Source organism: Notechis scutatus, chromosome 12 (assembly GCF_049901735.1).
Source record: "Notechis scutatus isolate UNSWTSFEM ecotype Mainland chromosome 12, rNotScu1.2, whole genome shotgun sequence".
In the NCBI taxonomy this organism is placed as follows: Eukaryota; Metazoa; Chordata; class Lepidosauria; order Squamata; family Elapidae; genus Notechis; species Notechis scutatus.
The window spans coordinates 9,143,247-9,163,049 of record NC_142020.1 but is presented as its reverse complement, the minus strand read 5'-3'; the positions used below and the strand labels follow the sequence as shown (position 1 = coordinate 9,163,049).

Below are 19,803 nucleotides of genomic sequence, written 5' to 3'. Positions count from 1 at the left end.
ATATATATATATATATATATATATATATATATATATATATATATATATATATATATATATATATATATATATTGCTTAAAATGGGTAGTGAGATGCTTTCCTAAAACAATGAGCAATGAACCGCTTAAGAGAAGCGTTTTGTGGTAGGAATACCTTTTCTGAGGGCTGTTGGCTCTGCATGCTAGTCCACAGTGACATTGTGGTCACACAGCCTTTGGAGGGAATCCAGGATAAATACTTGATCCTGGACCAGAGGGAAAGGAATCTGAAGCAGCTCAGGCCTTTATTTGCAATTATTAAGCGAAGCATCTGAAGTCAAAAGAGGAGGCCGGAGATGGAAACTCAATCGAAGTCTCAGCTAATATGAGACTAAGCTCTTCAAAAGTTCTCTTCTGTCCACGTTCCACTGAAGAGAAGGGTGTGTGTGTGTGATGGTGCTTATATATTTAAACCAACATCTAAGTCATGATTGCTTGATAGATAGGAAAGCCGGCCTGCCCTCCGCTGCTTCGCAGCTCTTTGACGAAGAAGAGTTAGAAGGCAGCAGAGACTGAAATATGAATGAATCGCCACCATTACCCAACTGGAGTGGACGCCAACGCCATGCACACATTTGCCTGTAGGGATTCTCAGCCATCCAGGTCATGGTTGTCTAAGGTGCTTTTTCTTCCAGGAGGCAGATGGACTTCCTTCTTTTTCCTTTTGGAGACGTTTCCTTCTCATCCAAGAAGCTGCTTCAGCTCCGACAGGTTCCATTCCCCACCATCATCCAGTCAGAGCTGAAGCAGCTTCTTGGATGAGAAGGGAAACGTCTTCAAAAGGAAAATAAGGAAGTCCAGTTGCCTCCTGGGAAGAAAAAGCACCTTGGGGACTACATCAGTGGTGGGATTAAAAAAATATAATATTACCGGTTCTGTGGGCGTGGCTTGGTGGGCATGGCATGGCTTGGTGGGCGTGGCATGGCTTGGTGGGCGTGGCTGGCTTGGTGGGCGTGGCAGGGGAAGGATACTGCAAAACTCTCATTCCTCCCCACCCCACTAACCTGCTTTCCAGCTCCGTTCTCCTGTGCAGGGCAACCAAAGGAGACTCAGCCAATCAGCTGGGACTCAGCGGGCGGAGAATAGATGGGGCGGGGCCAGTCAGGTGGCATTTGCCGGTTCTCTGAACTACTAAAAATGTCCGCTACCGGTTCTCCAGAACGGGTCAGAACCGCTGAATATCACCTCTGGACTACATGCACACATGTTAAGCAAGGGAGAATTTAAATCAACATTTGCTAGACTAAGGTGCAGGGTTTAGTTCAGGGATCTGTGGGCCACGTGGTGGGGTGGGGTTTGCAACTGGGCTGTGGAAACGGCCAGCAAGGGTGTGTGCGCACACGCACACTCATCCTCACTCACACAATGGAGCTGTGCACGCTTGCCGGCTGTTTGCGGAAACCATCCCCTGTCCTCCCCACCCCAATTGGTCCACAAAACCGGAAACACTGGGGAACTCTGGTCTAATTCCCAGGATCAGACTTGACTGTGGGCTACCTGAATACTACTACGACCAGGCGGAGTTAAACTTCGGTGCAGGATGCGCGCAAAGAGAACTTACATCGGCCATTGGGACGAGGCCACTGGAAAGATAACCGATCCAGTTCATTTGATACAACCAGGACATGAGCAGGATGCCCAGAGCCATGTCGATGAGGAGAGAGATAAAGATGTTGGCTTTCCTGTGTTGGGGGGAAAAACAAAAACAAAACATTGTTTGACATGTCGGGTAGAGTTAAGCGTCCCTCCAAATCCAGACACGTCCAAGCTTTTCTTTTAGGATAAGAACCAAGTTTATATGCTGCATCGTTTGTTGAATAAGTGTCAAGCATGAGGGGAAATCAGGAGATCCAGCCAGTTCAATTGTATATAAAGACTAGCTCGATAGCCGTGTTTTGCTACGAAACTATGTGGCTGGGCTTAGTTTGGGGGGAAGAAAATGAGAAAAAAAAATCTGCCTCTGCCTACCAGCCTCCATCGGCTCGCGTCCTGTCAGTGTGTGAGAGAGTTGAGGGCTGTTTTGAAACTGAAGCAGTATTTGCTGTGTGAGCAAGAAGGAGACAGCAAGGAGCCTGGGTGTGGCTTAGCTCAATTGTTCTGGACTAAAGCTGCTTGCTACTGTGAAACTGAAACTGAAACTCCTCTGCTCGTGTTTTGTATTTGGAACAGATTTCTTTTCAGGTGGGGAGGGGGAGTAGAACTCCTTAGCTGTTGTGGTTAGCCAGCAGCAGGTGCAGACGGCTGAGGAGAGCGAGGACTCAGATGAGGGGCCAGGACCATCAGGGAGTGGACTGCTGCCTTCAGAGGTTGTGGGGGCTGGCAGCAGTGATGAGGAGGTTCCCGAGGAGCCTGTGCCAAGTGCACGTGCACGAAGGATTACTCGGAGGAAAGAACAATTATAGCAGCACAGCCGACTCGGGAGTAAGGCTGCAAGGTAATGGCCCCTCCCTCAAGAGGATAAAAGCCAGGTTTGAAAAAAGCATTCTTTGCAGAAAGCAAAGAAGCTCTGAAGCTCAACTGGTGGACATCTTAGTTCGTGTTTGAAGAATCTTGTAAGTTAGTTCTTATCACTGGGTTTTTGGCCGCACTGACGAACAACTTGGCAAGGCTCTTTCTTGTCGGAGCTAATTAGTGGAAAGCAGCCTTTTATCTGCAAAGGAACAGAATTCGTTATTAAACCTTAAAAGGTGGGGGCTGCTGCCTTTGTCTGTGTTTGCTCTTTGGGAACCTGGTTGGGTCAGAACATTAGCATCAAAGTGTGTTAATAATAATAATAATATAGGAAATACTAATGCTCTGATGGTCATTTCGAAAAATCCTTTCTTAGTGAGCACCTAGAAGCCAAGAGGAACATACGTGCCAAATTTCAAGTTTGTAGGCTTTATGGTTCTGGAGATTTTGTGATGACGCGTGAGTGGCATTTCGCTTTTATATACATAGATTTAACTCAAACTTGAGCTCTCCACAAGAATCTGAACTACTAGCGGTCAAGGGAAACGAGTGGGAGATAAGAATAGAAAGGAATTCAAGGTGGACTAGACTTAGATCTCTTGTGGGTACTCAGGGACTCATGACTGATAACGCCTTTGATCTCTCCCTCGGGCTCAGCCTGGTCCTCTCCTACAATAAGACACCATCGGCTAGATTTTCCAAACATGCTACACCACAACTGTGGGGATGCTGTGACGGTCGTAATTGCGAGGAACGGTTGCAAGTCACCTTTTTCAGTGCTGTTGTAACTTTGAATGGTCACTAAACGAATGGTGGTAAGGCAAGGACTACGTGTAAAGGGAAAAGTAGAATCCAGGAGTCCTCCAAAGGCATTTGAGGTTTCTGCAACCATGCAGAGGCAGGTGCTGTACAGATATTCCCTACAGCTGTGCCGGGGTTGGCATGGCAGCCTCTGTTTCCTGGGCAACTCTCTCGTTTGCTGGATAGAAATGGAAGTTGTGTGGGCAGTGGTACGGGGGCAGCAGCAGTGGGGAGGAAAAAAGCCCAAAATGCTCAGTCCAATGTGATTGTCTCAGGTGCAGCACCACAAAATATAAACGCAATGGAACAGAATGTTTATAGAAACAATGAGAAGCGTGCCCACACGCACAATTATATTTTGGGAAACAGAATGTTCTATCCTCACTTATAAAAAAAACTTCTCTCTCTCTCTCTCTCTCTCTCTCTCTCTCACACACACACACACACACACACACACACACAGACAATACCACAATATCAAGAGAGTCCCTTTTTTCCGCCTCTTTGCATATAAACCTACTGGCACCAAAATGGCAACTTTATGACCATGCCTTAGTTTGATAACTTTCTTTCTTTCTTTCTTTCTTTCTTTCTTTCTTTCTTTCTTTCTTTCTTTCTTTCTTTCTTTCTTTCTCTTTCTTTCTTTCTTTCTTTTCTTTCTTTCTTTCTTTCTTTCTTCTTTTCTTTCTTTCTTTCTTTCTTCTTTCTTTCTTTCTTTTTCTTTCTTTCTTTTTCTTTTCTTTCTTTCTCTTTTCTTTCTTTCTTTCTTTTTCTTTCTTTTTTCTTTTCTTCTTTCTTTCCATTCTCTTTCTTTCTTTTTTTTCCCTTTCTTTCTCTTTTTCTTTCTTTCCCTCTTTCCATTCTTTTTCTTTCTTTCATTCTTTTTCCTTCTTTCTCTCTCTCCCCCTCCCTCTCTCTCTCTTTCTCCCTCCCTCCCTGTCTCTCTCTGAACGGGTTGGTTGAAGGCCGGTGCGGTCTCTGGTTAGCTGTGTGGTTGATTTGGATTCTGAGGGGTTCGTAGCCTGACTGTAGGTCAATGTGCCTGTTGGTGTCGCTTTTTTCAGTGATGTTGTAACTCTGAACGGTCGCTAAAGGATCTGTTGTAAGTCAACCTTCCTGTAGGATCTTTGGATATTGGTCATCTGGAGCCTATTGGCATACAGAACATTTTGTGCAGTGGAATTCTTACCTCATCGTTTGGGCCTGATCTGAAGCCGCCTTCTCACTGCTGATGACCTGGAGATGCTGGAAGCGATGCCTCAATTGCTCGTAGGTGGAAAGTTTGCTCCAGACGAAGGACAGGGGCCAAAATGTCACCGCCCTGGAGAAAAAAACAACAGACGTGCACCCCAATGAAATCAACATTGCTAATGAAGGATCCAACTTCCTTCTCAGAAAGCAACACAATAGTATTTATTCCTTTGAGTGTTGGGCAAAGGCATTTTATAGGTAGTCCTGAACTTACAATAGTTCATTCAGCGACTGTTCAAAGTTACAACAGCACTGAAAAAAACTGACTTAGGGGACTTCCGGTTTGCAAGCTTTCGGCGGCGGCAGGGATTCGCGCTGACGATCCCTGCTGCGTTTGTCGCTAGGTTCTCCCCGATCCATTTGGATCTGGGGATATAGCTGCCCCGTAGAGGCAGCTGAAGACAGGGGGATCCGGCAGGGGGTTTGGGGGTGCCGCAAACCCCCTCCCCAGCCGGCTAAACCCCCTTTTCCCGAGGCGGAGGAACGGCGGTCAGCAATGGCCGCCACAAAGAAAGCTGCAGCCGGGAAAGCAGGTGCAGGAGGGAGAAAGCTGGAAGAACAGTGAAAGTTGCTTCTAACCGGGACAAGACAGGAGAAAGTGACCTGGAACCTTGAAGGCTGCTAAGTATATATTATTCCTTGTGAGAGTTACAAGCTGCGAATACTCTAAAGGGGAAAGTTTTTTCTTTGTTCTACTCTCCTTCCTAAAGTGACAGCGGAAAAAAAACAAAAACCTTTTTGGCTGTGAGTGGGAAGGGAGAGTGAAAAAAATCAGAGCAAAAATTGAAAATAAGGAGAAGATTGCCTAGAATTGCAAAGAGTTCTTAAACATTAAAAAAACTTCCAAAAAATATATTTGAAAAGGATTTGTGATTACTTTAACCCCAGAAAGAGAAAGTGAAGAAGAAGAAGGTATCTAAAAGAAATAGTCTGTTTGGATTGTTTGGTGATTTTGGAACCTTTGAAATTACTTCTGATTAAAACATCTGGGTGGTTGTTTGGAAAAACTTTTTCTCTACACAATGGCATCATCTATGGATGGATTGAAACTTATATATCAAAAATATGAAAGAGAAAAACAAGGAGGGGAAGATGGTCTTGATACTATTTTTCAATACTTAGAAATGGCGGTTTATACTTATGTGAAGCAGAATGAGGATGATGGGGACAAAGAAGAAGAAGAAGCCATCTTTGATGAACAAATGACTTTGACTGGAGAAGGGAAAAAGCAAGAGAAAAAGGGAAAAAGGTCTTTAAGATCTGGAAAAACAGCCCAAAAGAGAAGAATAAGGTGAAAAGGGGACATTATGTTAAGAAACAACAGAAAGGGGGAAAGCAGAATAAAAGGGAGGTGGAGAGACAAGGGGTTAAAGAGGACAAGGAGAAGAAGAAGCAAGAGAGAAAGGAAGGGATGAGAAGCCCTAATGGTGGGGAGCAAGATGTTAAGAAGCAAAAGTTTTTAGAGATAATGGATAAATCTTATTGTTAAAGGGATTCTAGAAAGGTACATAAGCTTGCATTTTTATACCTGTATTCAGAAGTAATCATAGAAAATTAGAAACAATATGTAACTTAAAATGTGATAAAATATTTAATATAAATTAGTGAAATTTTGGTTAAGAAAAAGGGAGTACTGTAATGAAATATGATTCAAGATTGTGATGTGGGGGGTAATACTTTTGGAAAGCATAAGTGTTCCCACAAAGGCATGATATTTAATTGAAATGGATAAAATGTTTAAGATATAAATGATTGTTAATATTAATGATTAGAATATGGTATATTAGTGAATTTTTTTTGTGAAATGTGATTTGAAGTAGAAGGGAGGAACATTTTAATGAAATATCGAGCTATAATATGTGATGTGGGGGGAATAATTATGGAAAATAGGCTCCCACAAAAGTATGTGATTTAATTGAAAAGCAATGAGTTAAACGTTTAAGATATGAATGAATATCGATATTAATGAATAGATTTGTATTACTTTGATAATATAGTATAATTTTAGAATGTACCAGACAGAATCCCAATGTATGTCATGTGTATTAAGTGGGGAAAGAGATAAAGGCATCATACTCCATATAGTGTACAGGAGAAGTCTTTCTTCTTTTTAAAGAAGAAAAATAAATGGTTGGCTGAATAGAACAGACAAAGAATAATAAATATTATGATATGAATTGAGAGGAGATAAATAAAATAAAATAAAATTGAGAAAATTTAAAAGAGAGAAGTCATATAGAAAATTGAAAATGTTAATAAGATATGAAATGGTATGTAAAATGAATATGAATTTGAATTTGTGTCTGTACCAAGAGTTTTAACCCGGACTAAGCAACTTTCAGAAAAGAGATTTTTTATGTTATTATGTTTTTGTGTTTATGTGTATTTATGTATTGTTTGTCTTGAAAATAAAATTTGTTTAAAAAAAAAAAAAAACTGACTTAGGGATGTTTTTTCACACTTATGACCTTTGCAGCTTCCTCGTGGTCACCTGATTAAAATTCGGATGCTTGGCAACTGGTTCATATTTATGACGGCTCTCAGTGTCCTGGAGTCACTTGGCCTCTTTTTGCGACCTTCTCAACAAGAAAAGTCAACTGGGGAAGCCGGATTCACTTAACAGCCGGGTTCCTAATTTAACAAATGCAGGGAACTCGCTTAACAACTGGGGGCGAGAAAGGGTCGTAAAAATGGAGCAAAACTCATTTAACAAATGTCTCCTTTATGCAAGAAAAATTTGGGGCTCGATTGGGGTCACAAGTTGAGGACTACCTGTGGCTGACAGTATCAAACTCATGGCCTAAATCAAAACTTTACTCCCCGACATCCTAGCTGGGAATTTTGCCCTGGAAGGTGGATTAACATATGCCATTGCTCACTTGGACAATAAACTGGCATAGCTCTGGAAAGTTCAATTCCGTATGACATTTCAAAATTAACGATGCACTTTTAGAGGCATCACTGTGTCATCTCCTGAAGGCTAATTACAAGGGGTTATTTCCTCCCAATGCCTTCTAATAAATTATGTCCACAAGTGTGATTAAGAGCAACTGCTGGAGCTAAAAATCAGTGCTTGGAAGTGACAAGTGCAGTCTCTTCATTAACACGTTTTCAAAGATCTAGTATTTAATATCTGGAGAGGAGAACAGAGATGCGAGATAAGAGCCTCGGTTTGCAGAATCAAATCACACAAGATATATACACAAAGCAATTAGAAGATGTGCTTGCTCCCAGGAACTGGATGGATTGCTGCGGGATATATATATTGCAACAAATAAATGTATAAGCTTTACATGCAAAGGTACCACTGTCCTTGGTTCAATCCACCCTCCATGTCCTTCAATCCAATTTCCAAGAAAAAAAAGATTGCAACAGTTCCAAAGTCCAGATATTCCCACTGGGATTTAGATGTGGGGTTTAGTGCAGAGAACAGTAACAACGATGATTAGGGGGCTGGAGGCTAAAATATATGAAGAACGGTTACGGGAAATGGGTATGTCTAGTCTAGAACTAGGGGTGACATGATGGCAATGGTCCAATAGTTGAGGGGCTGCCACAAAGAAGAAGGCAGTCATCCTGTTTCCCAAAGAATCAGAAGTCAAGACAAGAAGCAATGGATGGAAATCAATCAAAGAGAGATCCAACCTAGAACTAAGCAGAAATTTCCTGACACTGAGAACAATTAACCAGTGAAACTACTTGCCACTAGAAGTTGTGGATGCTCCAACAATGGAAGTTTTTAGAAAGAGATTGGACTTGTCTGGAATGGTATGGTCTCCTGCTTGAGTAGGGGGTTGGACTAGAAGACCCCCAAGGTCTTTGTTGTTTTTGGGCTTAGCCCGACAAATAACAACAATTTCCTGACTTCTTCGATATGTGACTTTTGAATATTCTTAAATATAGTTTAACACATTTGCAAATTCTAACGTGATGTCTTCTATGGCTCATTGTTGGCCTGTGGGGTCTGACTTTTGATACATCCTGTATGTACATCCATGCAGACTAATGTCTATTTCCGTGATGGCACGCAGAGCTATTTGTGCCAGCACACATGCTTTACGAGCAAACTTACCTCACTGCGCATGTACGCTCCTCACAGTTGATTTTCGGCCAGTTTGAGGCCTTTTGCGGCCTCCAAAACTGAGGAAGGCTTCTGCAGGCTTCTGCAAGCTTTGTAGGCTGAAAACTAGCCCGTTCGTCACTTCCGGTACTTTTTGGAAAAGGGAAGTGACGAAGCTAGTTTCCTTCGGCCTACAAAGTTTGCAGAAGCTGCAAAGCCTCCTCAAGCTCTTTGGGAGGCCGAAAAGGCTCAGCTCAAATCTGCTGTGTGAAGCTCCATGCAGAGGTAAGTTGCCTGCAGCATGTGCTGGCACAAATGCTCTGCGTACATCACGGAAAACGACATTAGTCTATTAGGGCAGGGTCCCCAACCACCGGTCTGCGGTACGGTGTCCTCGGAACAAGTCCTACCGGGCCGCTGGCTTGCTGGGCGCCGCCATCTTTTTTGATGAAAAAGTGCTTCCGGTGAACTTTTCTGGGTAGAAAGCTCACGGAAGCACGTTTCATCAAAAGATGCCTGCCACTTCATTGACTTTTCTGCCTCCGGAAAAGCTCACCGGAAGCGCTGGCACCGCCTCATCTTTTTGATGAAAAAGTGCTTCCGGTGAGGTCAGCTGATGCCGTGCACGGTCGCGCGCCCAGCTGATGCCGGTGCCGGGCCACGGCGTAAAAAGGTTGGGGATCACTGTATTAGGGGACATGAGGGGAGGCGCGCATTGCCTTCTGGGTGCTGGCACGTGAGCGCGAGCATGCAAGCGCGCACACAATTTTTGGCACAGGAGCCCAAAAAGGTTAGCCACCACTAGTCTATTTCATGCCTCTTGAAGGTACGGTAATAACGAAGTAGCAGAAAGCTGACAGGTAAAAAGAAGTGGCAAATGGGCCACAGTGAACAAAACGTGATCCTTCAAATGTAGCATTGTCTAACTACCAAGTACAACCTCCCCAGACAGAATCCCTAGGAAATTGGCAGATGGAATAAAATAAAATTTTGAGGAATGGCTGCTTATGCGCAATGCGTGACCTCAGGTTCATGTGGCTTGCATTTCCCTCTTCAGCTTGATGGGATTTCATTTCCTCTTATTATTCTATTTATGGGTTGAATACGAGCGTTCCAAACGCAAAGGCAGGATATAAATTAAGCCAGGCTGAAATGGCTCCATATTCCATTGAACTTGAAACATGCTGCTTATATAAAATATACCCGCTCCAGATTATAGTTGTAGTGACTATTTTTTCTCTCTCCAGTTTGTCAGGATGAGACGAGAATCGTTTAGCTTTTAAATCTCCCTGTCCCAGGCCTTGCTACTGGGAAGGAGCAGTTAAGGAATGTTAATGGATCAGATAATATTTTCAGGGTTTTATTTTGTATGCTTCCAGCCTATGAATCAGCAAAAAGCAAACAATCTTACGCCCAAACTATTTTTTTTAAAAAAAAAAACTAGCATTTGTTGGAGCCATTTGTTTTTTCCAACAGCTAATTCCAATTTCCAGAAATGTTAACTGTTTTTATGAAAGAATATATCAATCCTGTATTCATGGGTAAAAGGGTGCAGTACAGAGTCAGAAAGCCCTTTATACGGTTATATTCTTGCTTAAGACTGTCAGAAAAATGATACGCTTTTCTCTTTAATAAAGCACTCCAGAGCTTTTTACTTGAATACCTTGTCGACTTTCTGTAAAACTGTTTGGGATTTTGCCATTCAAGGACTGTTAAGTGAGCACAACCTGTGTGCTCTTAGGAATCCGTCATTTCATATTCTCAACTATTGAATGAATTTGAACAAATTAACCACAAACTCATTCCCCAAACGGACACCATAATGTACCTAAAATGCCCAATCCAGAGGGTTTAGACTTCAGAAAGTCTGAAGGAATGTCAGAAATATTACACAATTTCTATACAAGTCACCATAAAGAGAGAAAGGGGCTCAAAAGTGAATTATCAAGAGTTCTGATAAACATAGGAAAATTTGCAAATCGAATCACAAGTGAACTTGCTGTCTCAAAGATGCTTTTTCAAGAGGCAACTGGACTTTCTGGTTTTACTTTGAAGATGTTTCGCTTCTCATCCAAGAAGTTTCTTCAGCCTCTTGAAAAAAGCACCTTTGGGACAATCACAACCTGGATGACTGAGAATCTCCATAGACAAGTAAAACTGGCTCTTTTAAAAAGATAAATGTAAAGTAACCCTTTCTAACCAAGAGATGGCACTAAAGAGCAACCCAAAACCCTTAAATGTACAATGAAGGTAACCGCCTCGCTCACATCCATATCACTCTTTGTAGCCTGCATGATAAAACTTAACACACACACACACCCCACGGTTCAATCGTGTCTGATTCTCAGAGATTGCCTGGAGAAGAAGTCCCTTGCTGTTTTCTTGGCCAGGTCTTTCAGAAGTGGTTTGCCAACACCCTCTTCCTAGGACTGAGAGAAAGCGACCGGCCAAAGATCAGACAGCTGGTTTCATGCCAAAGTCAGGGCTAAAACGGATGGCCTCCCAGTTTCTAGGCCCATGTCCTAACCAAAGTCAAACTGACTTTCAAAACATACAGCATTTTAAATATAAACTGACCGCCATTTGCAATGCTCGTACTTCTAATTGTATTGGCAAAGCTTGATTACCTCCTATAGAAAAACTGGTAGGATGCAACTTTGATTAAAGAACGAAGGGATCTTGTGTAGACAGCACAGAACTCACCTTTAACATGCTGGCTGGGGAATTCTGGGAGTTGAAGTTCACACCTTTAAAATTGACTGGAGAATTCTGGGAGTATAGGGAATGCTGGCTGGGGAATTCTGGGAATTGAAATTCACATGTTTAAAGTTGACTGGGGAATTTTGGGAGCGCAGGGAATGCTGGCTGGGGAATTCTGGGAGTTGGTCCATACATTTTGTCTATCCTAGTATATTTTCCCGACTTTATCTCAGGAAAAAGGCCACTAGTTCTCATCATCCATTAGGTCCAAGATTCCCTGTGTGGCAGCAAGAATCCTGAGGATGTGAGCAACATTCTGCCCATTTCTTTAGCAGTTCAACAATCTAACTTTCAATGAATGTTTCACAAATAACCATTGATTAACTCAACAGAAAATGATTTAAACCAGGCTGATGTTAGTCATCTGTATGCACAAGACTGTTGTTTCTCCAAAGGCCTTCAGTTCCCCCACAGGCACTTCAAATACATGTGAAAGCTAATAAGCTTCTACTTCCAACAGATAGTATGAATACTGTAGCTGTAATCTTTTACGACAGTATTACTCAGTTGGAAACCCGCCTATGGTTTCTGTTTTCGTAGCCCAAGGCTGCACTTGCTAAGGTTTGAATGGCTGAGAAGATACTATCCAAATGGAATTAATCAAGCTTCCCTTTGCCAGCTTGGAAACCAAACTTCAATCCCTCTTTGTAGTACAACAAGATCCCCTCTGATAGCCTACTCTAAAGTATAAGCTCACCCCAAAAATCTTTTTAATTCCACACCCACTCAGAATTGGGAGGGGGTGGGAGGTTGGCATTTTGGGGATCTTCCATTCGAAACACTGGGAGGCCTTAGCCTGGATGGAAAGTCGACAACATGGGGCCTTGCAACTGCTAAACTCCCACTTCTGAGTTAACTCCTGAGAGCCAATGTGTTTAGTGGCGAAGGCACTAGGCTACAAATTAGGAGACAGCGAGTTCTAGTTCTGCCTTAGGCATGAAAACTGGCTAGGTGACTTTGGGTCAATCACTAGGAGACCGTGAGTTCTAGTTCTGCCTTAGGCATGAAAACTGACAAGGTGACTTTAAGTCAACCAGTAGGAGACAGTGAGTTCTAGTCCTGTCTTAGGCATGAAAACTGACTAGGTGACTTTGAGTCAACCACTAGGAGACAGTGAGTTCTAGTCCTGCCTTAGGCATGAAAACTGACTAGGTGCCTTTGGACCAATCATTTTTTTCTCAGCTTACATCATCTCAAAGGGGTTGTTGTCATGAGGGAAAATAGGAGGAGGGGGGAGTTTTGTGTGTCTGCCACCTTGAGTTATTTATAAACATAATAAAGGTGGGATATAAACAAACAAACAATCCATTTTATTGCAAAAGTCTATTCTGCCCCTGGGATTTCTGTGCTCCAGGGAAGGAGCGATCAGGCATGACTTGAAGAGCACTGTTCCAAGCCACCCCTCAACATGAAAGAATCGAGAATCAGGTTGGCGACAAGATCTGTCTCTTGTTTTCCTTTGACGCATTTGCGAACGGAAACATTGACGTTTCAAGAGCAAGTGAAATAGGGCACAGTGTACTCCCTTCTACTAAAGGTGAGCTCTCTGTCGCTTAGGGAAAAGTTCCCCATTTTTGAATCCTACCATTTCCCGTCATTTCCTCCCATTCGACCCACCTACCTGCTTTGACAGCAGCCAGCCACAAAGGAAAGGAGGAGTGTTATCAGCGCACAAGCAGGGACAGACACCTGTTTCAAGAGTTCTACGATAATGCTGGCCTCCACCCCTTCAGACTGCCAGTGGGTGAGCCTGATGGGTCCCTCGTCATACCGGTCCTTTGTGAAGAGCGCTTGGCTTTTCGCAACGGTGTCAAACACAGCAGCTAGCTTGGAAGCGTCAACTGCCTTCTGACCGGAAGGAACCCCGTGACTGTTAGGAGGGTGAAGCTCTGACAACATCACTTTACGCTGGTCGTAATAGATCACGATGATTTCTTCGATGTCGCTACCACCGCTGGATTCCTTCCAGGTGGCCAAACAGTTCCAAAACTTGCTGTCTTTTCGCCGGCTGAGTTGGATCCAGGGGCCCTGGGAAAAAATGGTGCCCAGGTCTTCCATGAACCTTTGCAAAGTCTGTTTTTCTTGGCTGTTAGTCCAAGAACCCAACACGGACAGTTGGACTTGGGTGGCATGTTGCATTTTGGAGAGGTACTGCTTCACCTGACCGGGAATCAAAGGGAAATGGATCACAGCCAGGATGACAACGGAGTTCTGTTCTGGAATCCAGCGTCCAATCAGAAGGCCACTTTCAGCCGAAGCGCAGCAAAGAGGGAAAAAGACTTTAAACGCCATGATGTGGAAATCTGAAATGTATAAGGAAGCAGGGGGGAAAAAATGAAATAAACAAGCTGCTTTCTGAACTTGGGCACTGGAGCAAATTAAAAGAGTTTAAGCCTTAAACTGAAGGAAGTACTTTTGTTGTTGTTTCTATAGATCAGCGATGGCGAACCTTTTTGTTGTGGTGTGCCAAAAGCACGTGGGAGGGCACCCACAATGCAATGCACCCCGCCTCCCTATGCATGCGCATGCAACACCCCCACCCCGCCCCCTTACCTACACTGTGCATGCGTGTGCCTCCCAGCTGGTTTTTGGCCCGTTTGAGGCTGGTTTTGCCCTCCTGGCGGCTCGAGGGAAGCCTCCGCAGCCTTGGGAGGCTGAAAAATGGGCCCTTTTCAGCACTTCCGGTATTTCCGGAAGGCCGGAAATGTTGAGCTCAATGGGGTTCATAAGTCAAGGACTATCTGTGTTTGAGCGTAGGGGAAATGTAAGAGCCGGATTGAGGTAGTTGATTACAGTCCTGGGTTAGAAACCAGGACTGTGAGTTCAAGTCCTTCCTTAGAAAAACCAGCTGGCGATTTTCTCTCTCTCTCTGTCTCTTTCTCTCTCTCTCTCTCTCTCTCTGTCTCTCTAGATAGATAGATAGATAGATAGATAGATAGATAGATAGATAGATAGATGGTCGATAGATGATAGATAGATAGATAGATAGATAGATAGATAGATAGATAGATAGATAGATAGATAGATAGATATAGATATCTGTCTCTCTGTCTCTCTTCCTCCCTCCCTCCCTTCCTCTCCCTCCCTCCCTCTCCCTTCTACTCCCTCTCTCTCTCTCTCAATCCAATCTGCTTTACAGGGTTGTTTGTGAGGAAAAGAGGAGACGGGAACATTACGTAAGCTTTCTTGAGTTGTACAAAGATGGCATCTAAATATAATAGAACAAACATGTTAGACATCTCTCAGATAATCACCAATTACAGGACAAAGGGGAGCTAAAAAGGTCTCCAATTGTTATTATTATTTTCCAACTATGAAATGTGGATAAAGTGGCATTTCTTTGTACAGCTGCCACGGGAACAATTAAGTTAATTAATCAGATGATTACACTAGCAAGCACAAGGACTGCCATGGCGGATTAGATTAATGAATCGGCTCAAAAGCCGGTCGCAATTTCCTACTTCAGAACTGGGATTCTCTTGAAAGAAAGGACTGGGTGGTCTAATTAAAAGCAAGCATTTCTTCTGAGATATTAAGTCAAATGCTGGTTTTTCCTCCAAAGACATTGAAAGTCATGATGCTGATGCCGCCCACAAAACAAGAAATTCAGGATCCTCTCTAAACCCCAGCATAATATGGGGTGTTACGTACTCACATTTTTGCAGTTTAAAAAGCAATTAAGTTTTTAATGGGAAGTTTCTATAGAGAGCCCAGCTGGAGTACCCAGCATTTAATCGTAGAAGGCTCCAATGTCTTTAGCAATAACTTGACTGCCCTCCAGCCCCCAAAATAGTGCCTTAAGCTCTTTCATTAGTCAGGAGCTTAATTTCATCAGTACAGTCCTGCAGAGAAGTCACAAAGCAGCAGTCATAAAAGTTCTCAAGGCCAGCTTTGGTACTTGCCCAGTTACTGTATCCTTTAGCACCAATCCAGTATTTTCCGTATTCCTGCTGCCTTCTTCTTGCTGGGAGATCCTTGTGAGATCCAGCAGCCAGAAAATACAGACTATTTAGCCGTGACAGGGTCACATTGCCTGGGGTGTCCACAAAGAGGCTAGTCTACATTGCACCCTCTACATGACAGAGGCTTAGCTACCCCGTGAGTAACGGCTCGTACATAATTTAATTGTATACCTACAGTAATTGTATCCATCACTCGTGCTGTGCGTTTTTTAAAAGACTATTGACTGCTCTGATGTTTTATATTTTGATAGACGTTTTATAGGTGGCTTTCGTGAATTTTTTTGGGAGTACTGATGCTGTGTTGTGATGCCATACTAAATAAATAAATAAATAAATAAATAAATAAATAAATAAATAAATAAATAAATAAATAAGCAAGCGGCAATCCAACACCAATGCGCTTAGCAAATGACGTTGATCCCACCACTTACCTCCCTTCTAACAAAATGATTTGCCTTTTAGGTTTCTGCATCAGAAGAACAAGGAGAGAGAAGAAGTAAAATAAAATAAAAAAGCTAGCGATTTTGGCTGTGGCATGTAGGAGGTTTTACGAAGGACTGCAGGATTTCCTAGGAGGTTGAAAACATGAAAGAGGGATAGTAACACCTTATTTTAATTCTCCGCCCAAGCAACCACTCTGTTTTCACTCTAAAATCCAAGGTGACATCAAAACATGTGACACGTGACCTTGGAACTAACAGGTTCTTATCTTTTAAAGTACCTTAAATATCAAAACATAGACATTACAGTCAATAAGACCAGTTTACAGTATCCAGTGTCTGCTGTCCTTCAGCACCATTCCAAGGTTGTCATGCAAAAAAAACCAACCAACCAAATATCTTTGGGCTGTATCCTCTGTGATAGGTCCAATCAGCAGAACTGAAATGTTGCTTAACAGCAGGTAGATTGGAAAGCATAGATGCAATTTTTGTTTCTCTTACTTTCTGTTAAAATAAAGCATAGCTGATCTCCGACATTTAGGCCATGGAAAAGGGATAATTCATTTGCATTGAAAATGCCTTGACTTATCCGGGGGCGGGGGATCATCAGCCTGTACAAATGGTGTTGCAGGAGGCAGTGTCTGCTTATGGATGAATTCCCAGTCTCTTGAGGCAGAAAAGAGGTGTCTGGTTGATACATGCTCTTTGCACTATATGTGTGTAGTTTATAAGAAGAGAAGGACTACAATTTCTGAGACGGGGCTATTTCCTCTTCGGCCCCTTTCACTTAGGAATGTGGGGCAGCTGTCAGTGCAGGTAAATGTTGGAGGGTCATTCCCAGGCTTAGGAGGAAGAAACAGGAATAAGATTCAAGCGTGGGAACGCTCCCACCAGCAAAGTTTAGGAGTAGCAAGCATTGAAACACCTTAGACATCCCATTGCTTAGCTGAAGAGATCAACTGCCAGGAATGTAAGACATTTTATTTATTTATTTATATTTTATTTGTCAAACATGTACAAGATAACAAGTGTAAGTATGAACCTAAACAAGAACAAAGGAAGTAAATACAGATAAATGGGGACCGTAAGACAGGGACGGTAGGACCTTTTAGGAATGGGGTGAGGTCCATGGTAGGCAGTTTGAGGTTGAAGGTGTGAGGGGTTGAGGTTGGGGGAAAAATAAACATTTGACATATTTGTGCTTTGCAAAATTGTTTCCTGTCAAGTCTGCAAACAGGGCTATTTTTCTGTAAAATATTAGTACTTAAGCACATGAGCCCTAATATTGGTGGGTTCCTTCTAGCCAAGCCTACCCTGTACATATGAATCCCCCAGTCTGCTTTTTCCCAGCCATGACATATATGTGAAGGAAACTCTTGCAAAAAGAAAGTGAACTGAAGAGGTAAATATCATATACTGTTCACTAAGTCTTACTGTAGAAATGCCTCTATTATGCCTTATTAGGAAAACCAGGAACTGAGTATTTTACATTTTGCTGGTAGTGTATGCTTTAAAATTTTAAATAAGAAACCTCAATGCTCAGAGAGAGAGAATTGACCAAAATGTAAAGAAAAAAAATTGTTCCAAAGAATGCAAACAAACATAAGAGAATAATAGAAGAACACACTAGGAAATCACAAAAGATTTCTTAGCAACCACATAGCCCTGGAAAGTTTGAGGAATTGCTTGTTAATGTAGATTTTTTTCTGGAGTAGCGAGAAAGACCTCTTGACAGCCAAATTAGATTTAATGGTTAGAGATAGAAAGGACTTAAATTTTATCTGCAGCATCCAAACTATATAATACATAATGCATTTTCCCAGTAATATTAAGATTATTAATGTAATAATCTCTTTAGGTTGATAGCTACTCAGTTTTAACCACTGGCTAATTCCTTACATTGATGACCCATATTAAATGTTGCCACTTGCTCTTGTTTCCTCTTATGTTTCCCCAATAACATTTCATTAAATATTCCATGTGACATTGTACCAGATTCAGTGTTTTCTTTGAGATATTTTCAACAAACTGAAGGGGAATTTGCATAATTCATCATATTTAAATGGTAGCTTTTTAAAAAAATGTTCAGACAGAAGACATCTAGAAGGCCCAGGTTTGGAGGGTGCTGTCCCTGTCTTCTGCTTACATCTCAGACCAAATAATTACAATTAGCAGTTATAAATACAAATTGCTAGAGTGGAATCATGGAGACAAAACAAGAGCATGGTATAGAAGAGCAAAAAATAATTTTGTGCATAGCTGTAGTTTTTTTTTTAAATGGTTCCTAATGAACAATTATCAAACCTTAACAATAAAAAATTATAATTGGAGAAGATAACAAAACACAAAGACCTATAAATAAAAATAGAACAACTATGGCAAAAGAAAGCAGAGTAGTATCAGTAGCAATAGGCACGTATGGTGCAATTCCAAAACAACTGGAACACCACTTGAACATCCTCGGGATTGACAAAAGACACCAGTCAATTGCAAAAGCCAACTTTACTCAGAACAACTTATACCCTGTAATCAACAACTGACTACCTCAGGTCCTTAGGAAAAACATTATCTTCTTCTCTCTCTCTATAAAAGCGAAATACCCCTCATGCATCATCACAAAATCTCCAGAACCATAAAGCCTACAAACTTGATATTTGGCATGTCTGTTCCTCTTGGCTTCTAGGTGCTCACTAAGAAAGGATTTTTCGAAATGATCACCAGAGCATTAGTATTTCCTATATTATTATTAACATGCTCTGATGCTAAGGAGCTCTACTCCCACTCCCCACCTGAAAAGAAATCTCTTCCAAATGCAAAACACAAGCAGAGGAGAGTAGCTTCAGTTTCAGTTTTACTTTCACAGCAGCAACCAGCTTTAGTAGAGTACAGTTGAGCTAAGCCATGGCCAGGCTCCTTGCTATCTCCTTCTTGCTCACACAGCAAATACTGCTTCAGTTTCCAAACAGCCCTCAACTCTCTCACACACTAGCAGGATGCCAGCCAGATGAATACAGATGGATGCTGGTAGACAGAATTTTTTCCCCTTATTTTCCTCCCCAAAAACTAAGCCCAACCACGTACTTTCGTAGTGAAGCAAGGGTATCGAGCTAGTAGGTAGATAAAAATGTCAAACCCCAAAACATCTGGCACACCACTTGAACACCAATGCCACTGACAAAATCACCATCAACTGCAAAAAAAACAAAACAAAAACCCAGCCCCAAACATCTCCCAAATACCCTTCCCCAAAGACCCCCACCCCATTCTGGTTTAGCCCAAGGCAGACCCCAGCCCTTTTGCAACCTTCCAATGCTTCTTCCCCACTACAAGACTTCTTCCCAAAGAAAAGGTGTCCTCCCTCGCCCATCCAACACTGGAAATTTTAAAGAAGACCCTAGGCAACCATTTGCCTGAAATGGTATAGGGTTTCCTGCCTAGGCAGGGGGTTGGACTAGAAAACCTCCAAGGTCCCGTTCTTCTAGTCTAGTCTAGTGTAGTCTATTTTCTATTGTTTTTTATTCTATTCTATTCTTCATTCCAATATTCTATTCTATTTTCTATTCTATTCTATTCTCTTCTATTCCCCATCAAGGCGCTTTGCTTCCAGGACTCAACTACGGAACCTTTGGTGGCCCAATTCACACACCCCCCCCGCCAATCCCTGGGTTTGATTCCTACATCAGGCGACCCCCACCCACGGAGATTCCACGCCGGTGAAAGGCCCAGCATCCCAAGGGCCCACCATCCCTTGGTGGCTTATTCAGCAAACTCAGTTTAAGCGTGCTTACGCTTCGACCGGTGCAGGGACCCTAGGCAAATAAAAGGGGGGGGGCGGTACAGTGTCCTCATTTGCCCCCGTTTCAGTGAACAGCCCCCCATTTGTTCCCCAAACTTACCCCCGCTTGCTTTTGCTACCCCCCGAAACGCGGAAAAAGGAGAAAAAACCCCGCGGCGCTTGACATTCAACCCACTTCCGGGTGCTACTGGATGGTTTCTAGGAGACGCGGTCCGCGCCTCAAAGACGTCCGTCCGGGCCGTCC

General features: G+C 42.6%; 1 protein-coding gene across 2 annotated transcripts in view; it reads right to left on the bottom strand.

Moving 5' to 3' along the window:
* PIGQ (phosphatidylinositol glycan anchor biosynthesis class Q) overlaps nt 1-19,803 on the bottom strand; it is a 35,769-nt gene that overhangs the window by 14,847 nt on the left and 1,119 nt on the right. The window contains exons 1-4 of one of the 2 annotated variants that reach the window (XM_026680722.2): nt 19,660-19,742; nt 12,983-13,664; nt 4,480-4,611; nt 1,600-1,720 (exon numbers count right to left, since the gene is read on the bottom strand). In XM_026680722.2, the coding sequence (XP_026536507.2) occupies nt 1,600-1,720; nt 4,480-4,611; nt 12,983-13,653 (924 nt within the window). In that variant the 5' untranslated portion in view covers nt 13,654-13,664; nt 19,660-19,742. Of the gene's footprint in view, nt 1-1,599; nt 1,721-4,479; nt 4,612-12,982; nt 13,665-19,659; nt 19,743-19,803 lie in introns of those variants that run through there. The other variant, XM_087973235.1, reaches the window with a different exon arrangement.